This window comes from Pundamilia nyererei, unplaced genomic scaffold (assembly GCF_000239375.1).
Source record: "Pundamilia nyererei isolate P.nyererei 1_Seehausen unplaced genomic scaffold, PunNye1.0 scaffold00052, whole genome shotgun sequence".
NCBI lineage: Eukaryota > Metazoa > Chordata > Actinopteri > Cichliformes > Cichlidae > Pundamilia > Pundamilia nyererei.
The window spans coordinates 3,499,247-3,513,326 of NW_005187453.1; the positions used below are offsets into that span (position 1 = coordinate 3,499,247).

At 40.2% G+C, this 14,080-nt stretch overlaps 2 protein-coding genes across 4 annotated transcripts in view; both read right to left on the reverse strand.

Moving 5' to 3' along the window:
• ttll1 (tubulin tyrosine ligase-like family, member 1) overlaps positions 1-7,627 on the reverse strand; it is a 38,281-nt gene extending 30,654 nt beyond the window's left edge. Inside the window, exons 1-10 of one of the 3 annotated variants that reach the window (XM_005733515.1) lie at positions 7,264-7,627; positions 7,000-7,123; positions 5,717-5,925; positions 5,450-5,630; positions 5,048-5,185; positions 4,777-4,885; positions 2,978-3,121; positions 1,496-1,582; positions 512-675; positions 36-260 (exon numbers count right to left, since the gene is read on the reverse strand). In XM_005733515.1, coding sequence (XP_005733572.1) covers positions 209-260; positions 512-675; positions 1,496-1,582; positions 2,978-3,121; positions 4,777-4,885; positions 5,048-5,185; positions 5,450-5,630; positions 5,717-5,925; positions 7,000-7,112 — 1,197 coding nt within the window. In that variant the 5' untranslated portion in view covers positions 7,113-7,123; positions 7,264-7,627 and the 3' untranslated portion in view covers positions 36-208. Of the gene's footprint in view, positions 1-35; positions 261-507; positions 676-1,495; positions 1,583-2,977; positions 3,122-4,776; positions 4,886-5,047; positions 5,186-5,449; positions 5,631-5,716; positions 5,926-6,999; positions 7,124-7,263 lie in introns of those variants that run through there. The other 2 variants (XM_005733514.1, XM_005733516.1) reach the window with 2 other exon arrangements.
• A 5,121-nt stretch (positions 7,628-12,748) lies between these two features.
• On the reverse strand, positions 12,749-14,001 carry mcat (malonyl CoA:ACP acyltransferase (mitochondrial); the record flags this gene model as incomplete). Its single annotated transcript, XM_005733526.1, has 3 exons — positions 12,749-13,097; positions 13,510-13,647; positions 13,784-14,001. Coding segments are annotated over 3 exons (629 nt in total), but the record flags the coding sequence as incomplete, so codon positions are not given.
• Positions 14,002-14,080: the final 79 nt, after the last annotated feature.

Sequence of the window (14,080 nt, forward strand, 5' to 3'; positions counted from 1 at the left end):
AGTAGTTCCACTAGAGCAAAATCTTTACACGAATATATGAGAAGCACAATTCTCTAAAAAGGGCAGCAGTTAAAAGAGCTCTATTAGGCAGTAAACGAACTGATCAGTCATCCGAGAAAAGGAGGACTTCAATCACATCTCCCTTCAAGCTGGACTTGAACCAGCGACTGAGGATAGCCACGGATACGACGTCAGCCCAATCTACTACCTAAGGATATGACGTTGCATCCATGTTATGGTCCTCTGCTCTACCAGCTGAGCTATCGAAGGAAGACAGCAGCAATCCTTTCATGACTGATGATATCTGTATCTGTATAGCCTGAACAAAATGTAGTTTGAAGGCCAGATATTCTGTACAGACAAACCATACCCAGTGGCCATTAGTCTACATCCCTGCTGTCTTTCTTTGACACATTTCTATACACTTTGTGAATGTGGAGCTTAAAAACAAAATTAGTTCTCATACAATTTTGGTCTTTAAGGCCTGAATATGATTGACATGTTCACTCACAGGATTTGATAGTTGCCCAGGGCCTCCCTAGGCGGACTCCGATTCCAGCGGCAGTCTGGAATATCCCCATTGGGTGTTACGATGTTGAGGGTGTCATTAATGAGGTTGTACTTAAGGATGCGGTCATTGGCTGTGCTGGATGTCAACGAGGGAGAGGCGTTGACCTGAGGATCACACCAAGAAAACCACATTTATATTTAAAGGGGGGGTTGCACCATGCGCAAATGGATCTGCTTTTGCAGCAAATAGGCAGTGCTTAATAATACCCCAGGGATCCAAACAGGTAGGAGCAGATTGTTTTAATCTCTTCCTGTCTTTACAGAGAAGCTTTTATCAGGAAGTGTAGCTGCTACATTAGAACATTAGATACACTGTGGAAGATTTACATGAGTGCAGAGAACGAGATGGAGCAGTTACTCTATCATCAATGTGAAAGGCAGCAACACAAAGACCTACTTTAGCTCCTCGTAGCGTAACAGAGGAAGCTGCAAGATTAATGAACAACAGAGCGTGGTCTTGAGTAGGTTTGTGGCACAAGTTGCTCACTGAGGAGCCTTTATGCCCTTCAACCAACTTGTTTTTGCCCAAAATAGAGCAGAATGGTGTCTGTGAACAGAAATAGCTCAGACCTAGCCTCAAAACCTAGCAACACATTGTACAGCTGTCAAAATATGAAAGTCTCATACCGTAACAACAAAAGAATGTATTGCATGGCAATTCTCAGTTCCCTCTCCTTTGAGCAGTGCTTGCAGCAGCATTGCATGAGTTAAAAGCAGACCTTCAGCACACATTTGAATACACATCTAAGCATACCTCAAGGGCATTCAAATTTACTCGACAATCTAAGGAAAGGAACATGGTGTTACTGTGCAACCCCGATAAGTAATCAAGGACTCAAATATGCCAAAAAAAAAAGAAAAGAAAGAAAAATAAGTAAAGAAAAACACTTTTATAAATTGTTAATTCCTTTTTTAAACTTCTTACCTCAATAAGCCATGGCTTCAACTTGTCATCAATAATGATGTCATACCCGTAACACTCGAAACAGTGCTTGTCATTGTTCATCACAGGCTGTGAGACAGAAAAGCAGAGAGTGATTTAGCACGAGGGATCTTCTCAAGAGTGATTCTTTTATGTGGAAACTTATTGATGCAGCACTGAGCGATTCATCAACGAAGGATGTTAAAAAATAATCAGTCATAACTATAGGCACACAAAGTGGAGGCTTTAGACAGGAAGCAAGTCCAATCACTTAGCAGAAAGAGGAAGTGTGCATTAGGCTGATTGTGCAGTTGTTCTAAAAACAAAAAAGCCATCACCACAACCAGGTGGCTTTGCAACAGTGTGTTTCAAAATGTTTGAGCAGTTACAAATCAGACATTAACTTTTACACAGGGTGAACGCTGTGGCTTGAAAACAGCTTCTGTCAGATGTTTAAATTAGGAACTGTTAGCTAACCACATCTAAGGGTGATGATAAGCTGCGTCAGAACTGTAACCCTCCAAGTTGCCAAAAAGTTACTGCAGAGCGAAATTAAAGAACTAAATTTATATGCATCATAATCTTATAATATACACTGGCAAAAATGCACAGACAATATGTTTACTTTAGCAGCACTCTCCACAATTAACTGTTACTTCATGTGAAAACTGTAATAAGAAAAAAAAACCCATTAAACTTCCTGGTGTTGCCTGAAAACTGAAAAAGGATCTGCAGAATATATGGTGGTAGGTAACAATACATTCACAGGCCATTTTATTAGGTCCAGCTGTTCGGATTTTTGTGTTAACTCAAATCAGCAACTCAATGCATTTAGGCATTAACACAGGGTCAAGATGACCTGCTGAAGTCCAAACTGAGCATTAGCATGAGGAAGTGCCTTTGAACATGGCATGGTTGTTGGTTTGATCTGCAAGAACAGTTCCCTTTCAGTCGATTCACTCGGTACAACAAATAAGTATGGGATATCACGCCCTCGCGTGTCCTGGCTGAAGAAACCTTTAATCACGCCTTTAAGACAGATGACGTGTGATGACACGCGCACGGCCCCGCCTGCACATATAGCCGCTGTCATCACAGTCATCCCTCAGTTCAAGTGCCTTTGAACATGGCATGGTTGTTGGTTTGATCTGCAAGAACAGTTTGTTGCTAGAATGTCAATATGAAGCAAGATTTGTCAAGCTGTTGGAAACAGCTAGCGTATATATAGAACATTTATAAGCAAATGTTATTTACATTATTATGCAAAGGTCTTGGACGCCTCCATATTGTTGGAAACAGCTTGACAAATCTATGCCACAAAGAATTAAGGAAGTTCTCAAGGCAAAAGGGGGCCCAACCTGACCTTATCAAGGTTTACCTAATAGACCTAGCTCACCTATGAGCGAAACATCATATGGATTAGGAACACACCTTCTTAATATATTATTTTTAAAAAAAAAAACAACTAACATCACATCAACTTACAGCTACAGCCTTCAGTGACTGCACCACGATCCAGTGGATCTGGTCAAACAACCTGTTTGTCACCTCCTTTCCTCTGGTGCTCTCTAAGTACAAACGGAGGTTACTGACCGTCCACTTCCCTCCATGGACATGGTTGTAGTCATCCTGCATCAAAGGTAAAGAGTCTAAGTAGAAATTAATCATGATTGTATCAATTTATTTTACAAAATACGCACATATCACTTTTTAGACTTGAAAATGCTCAGTGAGTGTCTCAATAAATAAGAAGTTATACATATAAATATATAGTTATTCAGCACAGTAAAAGATGTTAACAGATCAGAGACTATTAGTAGGTGCCTCATTCCCTCTTCCCTTCTTCTTATGAGTCAGAATCCAGCCACCCTTCTGAGGCAGGATTAGAAGTCAGAATACAACCACCGTGCCACTGAGGGCTAGGGGCAGACAAAGTCTGGAGCTGCACAAAAGTCACGGGTGTTATGTTTTTGCGTTAAGTTATGCAAAATGTTTCTTATCTTGAGTATCAGGAACTTGCTCAGCAACAGGAAGCTGCTGTCACAAACCCGGACTAACCAAGGTTCTTGGTCAATCGGAGAATCAGTCAAAGCAAAGTATTTACGACAAGTGTACAACTGACACTGTTTATGCTGCAAGTGCTAATGGTCACTCAACTATTAACTCTGTTTATGACATAAAGGTTGGACACAGAAATACAGAAAGTGAAGGTTGATCTTGATGATTGTGGTAACTTGAGTTACAAATTACAACATTACAAGAGTCACAAATATCTGTAACCAGGGACTATTTCATAAAGTTATGTTAAATCATTCTCGATCAGATCATGCCAATTGGTTTTCTCACTCAGTTTTGGCAAGAGAACAGTTTCAACTATTCTGTGTAAACAGGAAGTTTATTTAAAGCAGAGGTGTCAAACATAAGGCCCGGGGGCCTGAAACAGCTCACACAAACTCCAATTCGGCCCACTGGACAGCTTTGGAAAATATGAAGTAGGGTATAAATGTTGTTTTATTTTCATGAGTTTTACTGCTTTTCCTAGTTTTATGGTCTTTTATGGTCAATTATTCTACACTAAAGTAATTAAGATAAACAATTAAATGACAGAAAAGTTCTTGTTTCACTATAGAAAGTCCTGTTTCTTATGATAGATCCACAGTAAGAAAAGAAAATTCTGTGAATTAACATTAACATTGTTTCATAATTACAGGATAGTATGAGCAGTGAGCTACCAGAACTTTTTCTGAAACTTTGACATGTATTTCTTACAATTTAGGCTCTAAGAAGTGTGCTGACATTTACTACAGCAACATTTCTTATCTTGTAGAAAAACTGAGATGTCCTGCTGAAATTGCACATAGTTTTCTTAAAGAGTTTCCTGAGTTTAAAGAGGCCTGTGCTGAATCCCTCCAACAGAATGTGATACAGCAGTAACTGTTTGAGCTCCAGCTCCCAGAAAGCTAAAAGTGGCCTGACTCTGTGCCATGTTAGGGACTGCCTGTAATGTGGTGAGGCAGGTGCATAGATGTGCTATATGTGCAGAATTCAGACTATTCTCAACAATGGGCAAGCTACCAATTTTCCAAGTAGTGACATTTCCTGAAAGTGTTGAAACATTGCATTTTCAAACAGAAACCCTGTGTTATAAACCGTGACGGTGGATTTGGATAAAATGTGAACATTTACAAGTCAATGAGGATCTAGCAAGAGATGGAGAAACAGAAAGTCCCCTGTTGCTAACACAAAAGCTTTATACTACTTCCTGTGAACCCCACCAGACCTACCCCATGTTTTTGGATGGCCACGTTAGTGAGGTGCACAAACATGTTGTCCAGTTCGCTGGTGCTGGGTGTGTACTTCACTGTGCAGAACCGGCAGAAGCCCAGCTTGTACCTGAAAGTCGAACGCCAGAGAGAGAGAGCATTAAACAACAGTTTTTTGTGTGCACGTTTGAGAATAACCACTAACAAAACAGGAAAAAATCCTCTTAACATCTCCTATATACTGATGTTTTTGACATGATCAAAAAACCCATCAACAGTATCACAGGCTTACATGTAGCATTTCAGGGGTCGATATGTGGTCACCAGGACATAAAGACGCAGGTCAAACTTCTTCCCCCCTATCAGCAGAGGGTTGTCAATGTACAGAGAGATGACATAAGCTTCCTTGCCACTAGATGCTGCTACAAACCTGGGGCAAAGACACAGCCAGGCATCAGCACACGACAGCCTGTGACCAAACAATTTTAGATTTACCAGGAAAGAAATTGTCTATAAAACAGATTTAGCATGTGTTCAAATCCAGAAAGAACTTTTGTAGCTTCCTTAGATGAGACTATCTGACAAAACAAGAGGGGAACAGTTATATAGAGGCTTTTTGTAATAGGAAATTTAGAGATATGCTAATTTCTCACAATATTTCTTGCTGCTTCTGTCTGGTCACACGATAACTCACGTTGAGGTGCGGCTGTCTCTCGACCACTTTTTAATCTGGGACAGCTTGTTAATGAGGAAGATGCCTTTCCCCTGGGCCTTCCCGCAGGGCTTCATTATCCAGGTGCTGGATGGATTCTTACGAAACTCCTCCACAAAGAGGTTATAATCAGCAGGAAGCATGAACGTCACCGGGACGAAATCTGCACAAAGAGAAAAAGCAGTTTCATTGAAGAAAACAGCGTGGCTCTTTGAGTTTTGTGAGGCAAAATAGGAGCAAGTCATGTACCCAGATAAATGTATTTTCCATTCTCGTCTTTCTCCGCTAACGGACTGCTTTCTTTCTCCAGCTCCTTGCGATAGCGTTTGATGTTCTTGATCATCAGGTCCTTCCTAGTCAGCTCATAATGATTGGGGAAGTGGTTAACCATCTGGTCATCTGACAGGCGGTAACCAGTGTCCACGCTGAACACATTCCTGATGGTCTGGATGCTCATCCTGCATGTGGGTACAAATAACCCGCTCAAAATACACTTGGTACATTGAGTATCACACTAATAAATATATTAATTGATATTTTCACGATAAATATGCATCTGATTTGCCAACCTAGATCCTAAATTTCAGTTTTTCAGTCTTACAAAAAGAACTGTATAGCTGAGGATCCATGTTATTTAATTAAACAAATCATATACTGTCCTAAGTGTCCATAACCATCTAATTTATAAGAAGGCAACATCTTCTTCAGCACCCATAAAGATGATCCATTTCTTCCACTTTTAGACCTTCAGACCTTAGAAAGAACGTCATCCTTTCCATCATAAAGATTTCCCTTCCTTTAAGACTCAGAGGATCAGGTTTATACCAGTTCTTTGTAACAGCTTTATAAAAACAGTTACATATCCTCTTAATCATCTCACAGTCCTTCAGATTCTTCTTTTAACCTCAGAGACACATGTACCAGTCTCATTACACTGGCTCTCTGGAGATATGAGGGCAGATTTTAAAATCGCACCATTAACTTTATTATATGGTAATAGTTGATGCAGGTGAGGAGGTCCAGGGTGACACTATGACCTCTTGTCTGGTTATGCGTCTGACTTCTTAGTAGCCCATGAGCCTACATGTCAAATAATCCTCCCAACCTTTGGAACGATCTCCCTGAAGAAAACTGATCTCTGACCTCTTAAATGTCTTCTGGGAGCAGACAGTTATCAAAGAGCCTTTCCTGATTTTTTTCTTACTGACCCCCTGCTATTTCTTATATTTTATTCTCTTTATTTGTAAGATTACCATAACTATACTTTTTATTAACCCTACATAACCCTACCCTAACCCTACATAACAATATCTGTTGTAAACCAGTTAAAGCACGCCCTTGCTTAAATCTAAACACGCTATTGAGGTCAAGATTAATCATATGAATACTTTATAAGTATGATTTTTAATGCAGGACCTTTACTTGTAATTGCATCATATAAGCAGGAAGAACTTATGTGCCTGTGTATGTGCCAATTGAATGTATTTATCCAAGCTGGACAGGTGCAGGTGTGCTGTAGATATAAAACCTACCAGTAGAAATTCCAGTCGTCGTTTTCTGTAACTTGAATCCATTCCCTTTTCTCAAAGTTGTTGATAAGCACTGATTTCTCAATATCTGTCACCCACTTAACCTTACCGGACATGGTGCCTCCCACTAGGGTGGAGTACAAAAAAAACAACAACAGGTAAACACATAGAAAAGCACCACAGACAGACAGGACCAATGCATAGACATATATTTGAAAAATGTCATTCTTTTACAAGAAACTAAAGCATTTTGCACCAGTGAACTACCTGAAAGTCAATGCCAGGAAAACAGCCAGTCATCAGCATGAGCTAGCCGGGCTGGCTCTGTTAGCAAGCTGCTGAATCCTCCCCGGGCTGCTGATGCTGCCGCAGAGGCTGGGCGGACATCATCCGGTCAGTGATGCAATACCCACAAACTGTCCCTGAGCTAAACTCACAGCGAAACACACCATCAGCAGAAGCAGCTAGCGACTGAAAGCTACCTCCATGCTAGCTGTTTTAATCGCCAACAAGCTGCTTTTTAATTATCCCGGCGACGTGAAGCTGGACAGAGACGAAAACGCCCAGCACAGTCAAACTCCTCTTCACAATAAAAGTCTTTGTTATGTAAATGTAATTACATGTACACAGATTAGTAACTACGTTAAAAAAAATTAGCGACACGTTTAAAGAAGAAAAGGTCTCAAAACCACTAAAGGACGTCGTTACGGGCTTGGTCCTTCCGGAAGAATTACCTAGCAACCGAGGACGCAGTGATGTCATTGTGTGGCGTGCTACAAGAAAGCACCAGGAGAGGTCAGTGTTGGACTGTGGGTGGCAACAATGCATCGCGTCCTTCCAGAAAAATGAAACATCAGTTATTTACTACCTTGTATGTATTCGTGAACAGTAAGCATTAGTTTGTTTCTTCATTCAAGATAATAAGGTCCGAGTTAACAGACAAGCACCGCATCGTGGTCATTGTAAAACAATGTCCCTAAAGCCACTTCATTAGGTACACTTTGCTAGTACAGAGTTGGCCACTTATCAATTTCAGAGCTTCTTTATGACATAAATTCAGTAAGGTATTGGAAACTTTCCTGATATAGTAGCATCATTGCCTAACGATGTGTCGGTTGCATAACCCAAAGGTGCACTACCGGCTTGAAATCATGTGACTGTGGAGGTCAGTTTGAGATTATTATTATTATTATTAGTTTTGGTGACATGGTGCATTATCCTGCTGGAAGCAACCATGAGAAGATGGGTACACTTCGGTCATAAAGGGATGGACATGGTCAGCAAAAGTAAACAGGTAGGTTGTGGTTTTAAATGATAATCAGTTAGGGCCCCAAAGCGTGCCAAGAAAACATCCCCAACAACATTACACCACAGCAGCCTGAAGCATTGATACAAAGCATATTGACTGATTACACCCAATTCAAATTCCATATGAAGTTGATCTGCGTCATGAAATTCACACAGGTTTCATTTGTAATAATCAAATACGAACAATTTTTTATTCACATATAAATACTCTCCTAACGATGATATACTTTAACACATATTCATTTAGCAATACCCGTTTTTAAATGCTACGTGTTCAATGCGTTTCAGGTTTTATGTACAAAAAGATGACAAAAAGGTATGCTAATACTAATATTTTTGTAACAACATTAGTTATAGTAATACTGTTAAAAATTATAGTAATATTGGTATTTGACTTACCTACTAGGCAGCTAGCTGTTACAGGATTGTGAGATGAGTTTTGTCCAGCAGGATGTAATGTCATTAAATGGCTCATATGGAATATAAGCATAAAAGACAACCATTTTGATGTGTTTGACTCAATTACATGTCCGATTTAAAAATTCAGGACTTCAAAACTGCTGATATTCATTCAGCTATCAGCTGCTTACTTGTTTTCAGCAAAAAAGTGGAATCAGTAGCTCCGTTCATAGATTATAAATCTTTTTCTACGAATCACCACAAACCCATCACCACCCCATTTCAGAGATGATAAAGTTGCATATAACAGACCTAACTTTATGCCAATAATACACAGCTTTTGCCTGTTTGCCTGTGGCTCACCAGACAGGCAACACAGGCATGCTCTTACTCTAACGTATGAGAAAGTGTAGGTTTAGTAATATGCAACCTGCTACACGGTTGCGAAAAAAAAGAAAACACATGAAACTGTATGACTAATAACATCACAAATGTAGATAGAATTAGTGTAACAATAGCATTAAATTAATTTATAACTAATTAAAATAATTTAATTAGTTTTAAAACGAAAGAAAATGGATTATGGCTGGAATGTGGATTTCCAGGTAGATGCCTGGACGACAGGCTTGGTGCAGTCATGCAGTTTAGGCTTCGTGTTTGTCTGCTTGAACTTCACCTGTCCTACCTCGCTAACGTCACCTTGTCCTCTTTCCTAGAAGTTGCTCCTCTGTGAGCTTGGTTTCCATTCCGGACTTCAGAAACCCTCTTGGACCTGTAAATAACCCAGCCTGGAGCCTACCCCAGCCCAACCGCGCACCTCGCAGAGTAATTTTAAGCTGTGGTTATTAATAATAACCCTGCAAACATTACCAGAATGCATCTTACAGGTGGCCCCCTGGTGTTCACTGTCGGCGGAAGCCCCAGCGGTGACAGATAAAGGTGTGTCCTGTCATTAGCGGCAGCAGTTACCTGAGAGCGTCGAGATTAAAGGGCGCTGCTGTAAGTAGAGGAAGAAAACACTTCGAAATGATGCTTTTATTCAGTATTTTCCAGCAATTTTTAACATTACAATGTTTATTTTTAATTTGTTTGCTTTTATCTCAGGGCGGCGTCCACTTAATCAACATAAAAAGGTAGTTTTTAATTTCCTTTTGTGTGTGTGTGTGTGTGAGAGAGAGAGAACGAGAGTGTGCACCTGTTTACTTCTCAGGGTTGGGATATTCATACTCGACTAATATCTAATATTATACTGCTCAAACATGATACAATACACTAATTTAAGTCTTTAAATGGTTTAATACCTGTTTATTGTTTATCTAATTCAATATGTGTGATCTTCAAAACGACCTTTGTTTGCTGAGAGCAATGACTCCGCACTTTGTTGTGGCAATATGGCTTCTACCTGATGGCTGCCTGTCGTTTTAATGGTGGTGTTTATGTTTCCACGTTTAAGGCTTCAGTTTGCTGATGTTTTGCCAAAAGAAAAAGGGTTTGTAAAAATAAAGACGTTGCAATCAAATCCAGGGAAAACCAGTTCTTGATTTGTCAAGATTTATAGTATTTAAAGCTTGTGATCTGATTCTTCTGACCCGGTGGTGTTTTTCTATCCTTCTCTGTGAGAGTAAAATGGCAGTTTGGTTAATTTGAGTTATGGAAATTCAGCATTTGCATTAAATGGCAGGATTGCAGGTGCAACAGGAACTGATCTCAAGACAGGTGTACCTGGGAGATTATAAACCTGTTTTAAGCTGGACTTTAAGACAAAAACAAAAAATTCAGTGAAAAAGGCAAATTGAATGTAAAGTGTTACGTCTTGAGTTGTCGTAAGTTGGTCGTAAACATGAAAGCATTGCAATGCATTTTTGCTGCAGTTTAAAAAGAAAGTACAGCACAAAGGTTGGACTTGAGCCAAGAGATGATGTTATCTCTGGAGCTGTTTTTTTTTCTTTCAGCCTAGTAACCCAGTCCACACCTATCCTGGTCACATGAGCCAGTATTTACACAGCCTGTTATTGACCGTTGGGAGCCTGAGCAAAGATAACACACAGACACTTTCAGGCTGTGGAGCCATTGTCTGTCCTGTTGATGTTCTTAGCAGTCTGCTGCACGATATGAACAATTTGCATATATGTTCTCAGAAAACAAAATGGTGGAACAAACAAGACGCCCAAGTCGTGTCATCGCCCTCCAGGCTGGACCTAGTGAGGTGGACCCTGGCACCCTGAGGTACTGTATAGTCCCGCCCTTGCCCCAGTTCGACTATTAATACCAAAAACAAACACACAGCTCGGGCTTGTGCCTCGGGCAAAAACAACTTTATAAAAAAGAGATTTTTATTGAGTTTCCCATATTTATGATGGATTCTAAACACACCTGCCTTTTCCTCCCTCAGGATCAGTGACAGGGTTGCACAGGCCTGTGGCCGCCAGTTGGCTTTAATCGGTGACCAGCTAGACCGAGAGTATGCCAGCAGAATGCCAAACCAGCTTCCGACTCCCTTAAACCTCCTGAGACCTGCCCAGGCACTGACTCGGACCATCTATAGGTAAAAAAAATAAATTTTTCCCTCTTATTTTATTTCACTTATCAAACTATTACATTTGTGTGATTGGTTCTAACTTCTCACTGCTTCCTCATAGGGATATTCACAATCAGTTAGGAACTTTTCGGGGTTTGTCTGCTGCAATGAAGACCTGGTTAGTGAGCACTGCACCTGGGCAGGGGATCCTCAGAGTTGAGGCCTTGACAGCTTGGGTAACTCTTCTCTTTAACGCATCTCTGAATTATACGTATGCATAAAGGTTCATTGCTCTTAGTGTTTGCATTAAGGCTTTGTATTCCAAGGAAAAGAGATATCTTTCCGTTTACAGCAGCGGGTTTATCCAATGACTTCAAAGTGTAGAGGTTTACACATGCAAAGTCATCCTGTGTTAAAAAAAAAAAAATCTGCCAAACCAAATATGTGAAGCAAGTAGTTTGCAGCAGATTTATCCCTAACATCATTATCCCACTTATACCTGTTAATAACTGATAATTTGCTCAGTTTTCCACACGTGGATTATCCAGATTAAAATACCGACAGTTATTTATTTAGTTAAAATTTGTCAACAGATGCATAACCTGCAAAAACGTTTAATTGGCAGACAGTTTAATAAAGAATCAAAGATTTTAAAGTGGATCCCATCTGTGAACTACTTTCTCAATTTGAACCCCAATATAAATATGATTTTTAGATAAGAACCTATACATAAAACAATTTAAACATAACAAAATAAAAATAATAGAGCCAAAATAGTCAAAATAGGTGGATTTGAGCCGTCTTGCTTTGTTGGATTGTTGACTGTTGTGTGGTCGTGTTATATTAAATATAATTTGGTACATCTATCCAAAACAGCCCACTTTTTCTCATTATGTCTCATTTTACAGGCATCCAACTTTAACCCAGTAACCTGCACTGGGTGGAACAGAGGAGCACTTGTTACTGTGGCACTGGTGGCCATGGTGACCATTTTCAGTGCACTATGGACGGAGCAGAAAGCTTAAGAGGGCCACGAGCAGGTCTTCTCAGCCATGTTTGCCAAAATATGTTTGCTATCGAGTGAGAATTACTGCTGTTTTCTCTTGCTGTTTACTTTGACTTTTCCTTTTTTTAAAATAACTGTTTTTATTGAGCGGTATTGAAGTTGAAAGTGAGGACGACAACCTCTTCTCTCAAAAGAGAAGAAAAAAAAGAAGTATAATGTAAAATTAGTTGGGAGTAAATTGTTTAAAGGAAATCTAGCCTTGCCTAAGGAGTTGGCCAGTTTATTGTAGCAGTGACATGTTGATTCATGTCAGAAAACATGTTGACTGGACTGTTGCTGGCTTGCAGTCTTTTGTATCCAGATTTGTTTCTTACTGGTTTAAGAGGCCAAAATTTTTTCAAATGATATGTAGCATTGCTTAGTGTACAATGAAGGGAGCTGGACTTTCTGTTCAAGATTTGAAACTGCTTTTTCATGTGACGCCAAATAAACTTCTTAAAGACAAAAATGTGACAACATTGTAAATTAAAAAAAGAAATTACAAAAATCTTTAATTACACACTTGTATAAAGACAAGAAGCAACCACAGGAGCTTTATCAGTCTTCATATGCGGTGACTTCCACATGGGCGTACGTTTGGTATGCCTTCCTGTTGCACTTCTGAAGCGTGGCGCCCAGCTGCCTTCCGGGTCCGACCTCGTAGGTGTGTGGGAAATGCTGTCCTTGCGTCCTCTCGTAGATCTCGTGCAGGGTCTGCTCCCATTTCACGGGTGACACCAGCTGCTTAACAAGCTGCCTGCGCACGTGGCTCTCGTTCATGTAACGTTTTCCATCTACGTTGGAGTAGACGCTGATCTCAGGACGTCGTACCTGGACGGGAAGGGGACGAATAGGAAATCGCACATGGAACTTGTGGTTAAGTGGCTCAAAAATGATTTAAATACAATGTCAGATGAACAACACATGGACCCTGACTTTATCAGTCCCTAACATGGCCAAATCTTCTTTACAGTGTTGCTTATTTAGGCTTATTTTTTAATTAAATAAATTACACTGTGTTATATGTTGTTTTGCAGCTCATATGTGCTTGTATTTACTTAATTTTAAGACCTGCTAAGGACCAGATGTAAAATCTTGGGTGTACTTTCCATTTAACTTTCCGATTCAGACTGAATAGGATGGGTTATCTTAAAAAAATGAGGACTGGTGTAACTTTACAGAGTAATTGAATGCATGTTTCAGAAAATATGTTAATCCCTTTTGGATAAAGTGGCTGACTGACCTCCACCTGCCGGAGCACCTCTCTGAGAGGTTCAGTAGCCGATACCATCAGCTCAGTATGGAACGCACCACTGACTGGGAGAGTTTTGGTCCGCATGAACTTTAGGCGCCGAGAGTTTTCCTGGAGGAAATCCAGAGCCTGAGAAGTCAAGGAAGACAGCAGAAATGACAAGAGCAGCTCTAACAACTTCTTTGATGGTTGAGAGAAAAGACAGAAAAGAGAACACAATAGATTCACGGTATATTAAAGCAGCAAGAATATATGAACGCATTACCTGCTGGTGCCCTGCAATAACCCTGCCATCTGGAAACAGGTAGTTGGCCACAGAGCACACAGGATTCTCCATCCCCAGACTCTTGCAGTGCTCTTTTGCCTGCAGACAGGCATAATTATACTGAGCCTGAGGTCTACCAATGACTGACAGCATCCCACTGGGAACCAGTTCTGAGGCCTTCTGCATAGTCTCCGCTCGCACCTTCACTGCATACAAAGCTAGAAGATGCATAAGGAGTAAATACAGAATATTAACCAAAGTTGTGATTAAAACACCTTTTACAAATGCACAAAAAAA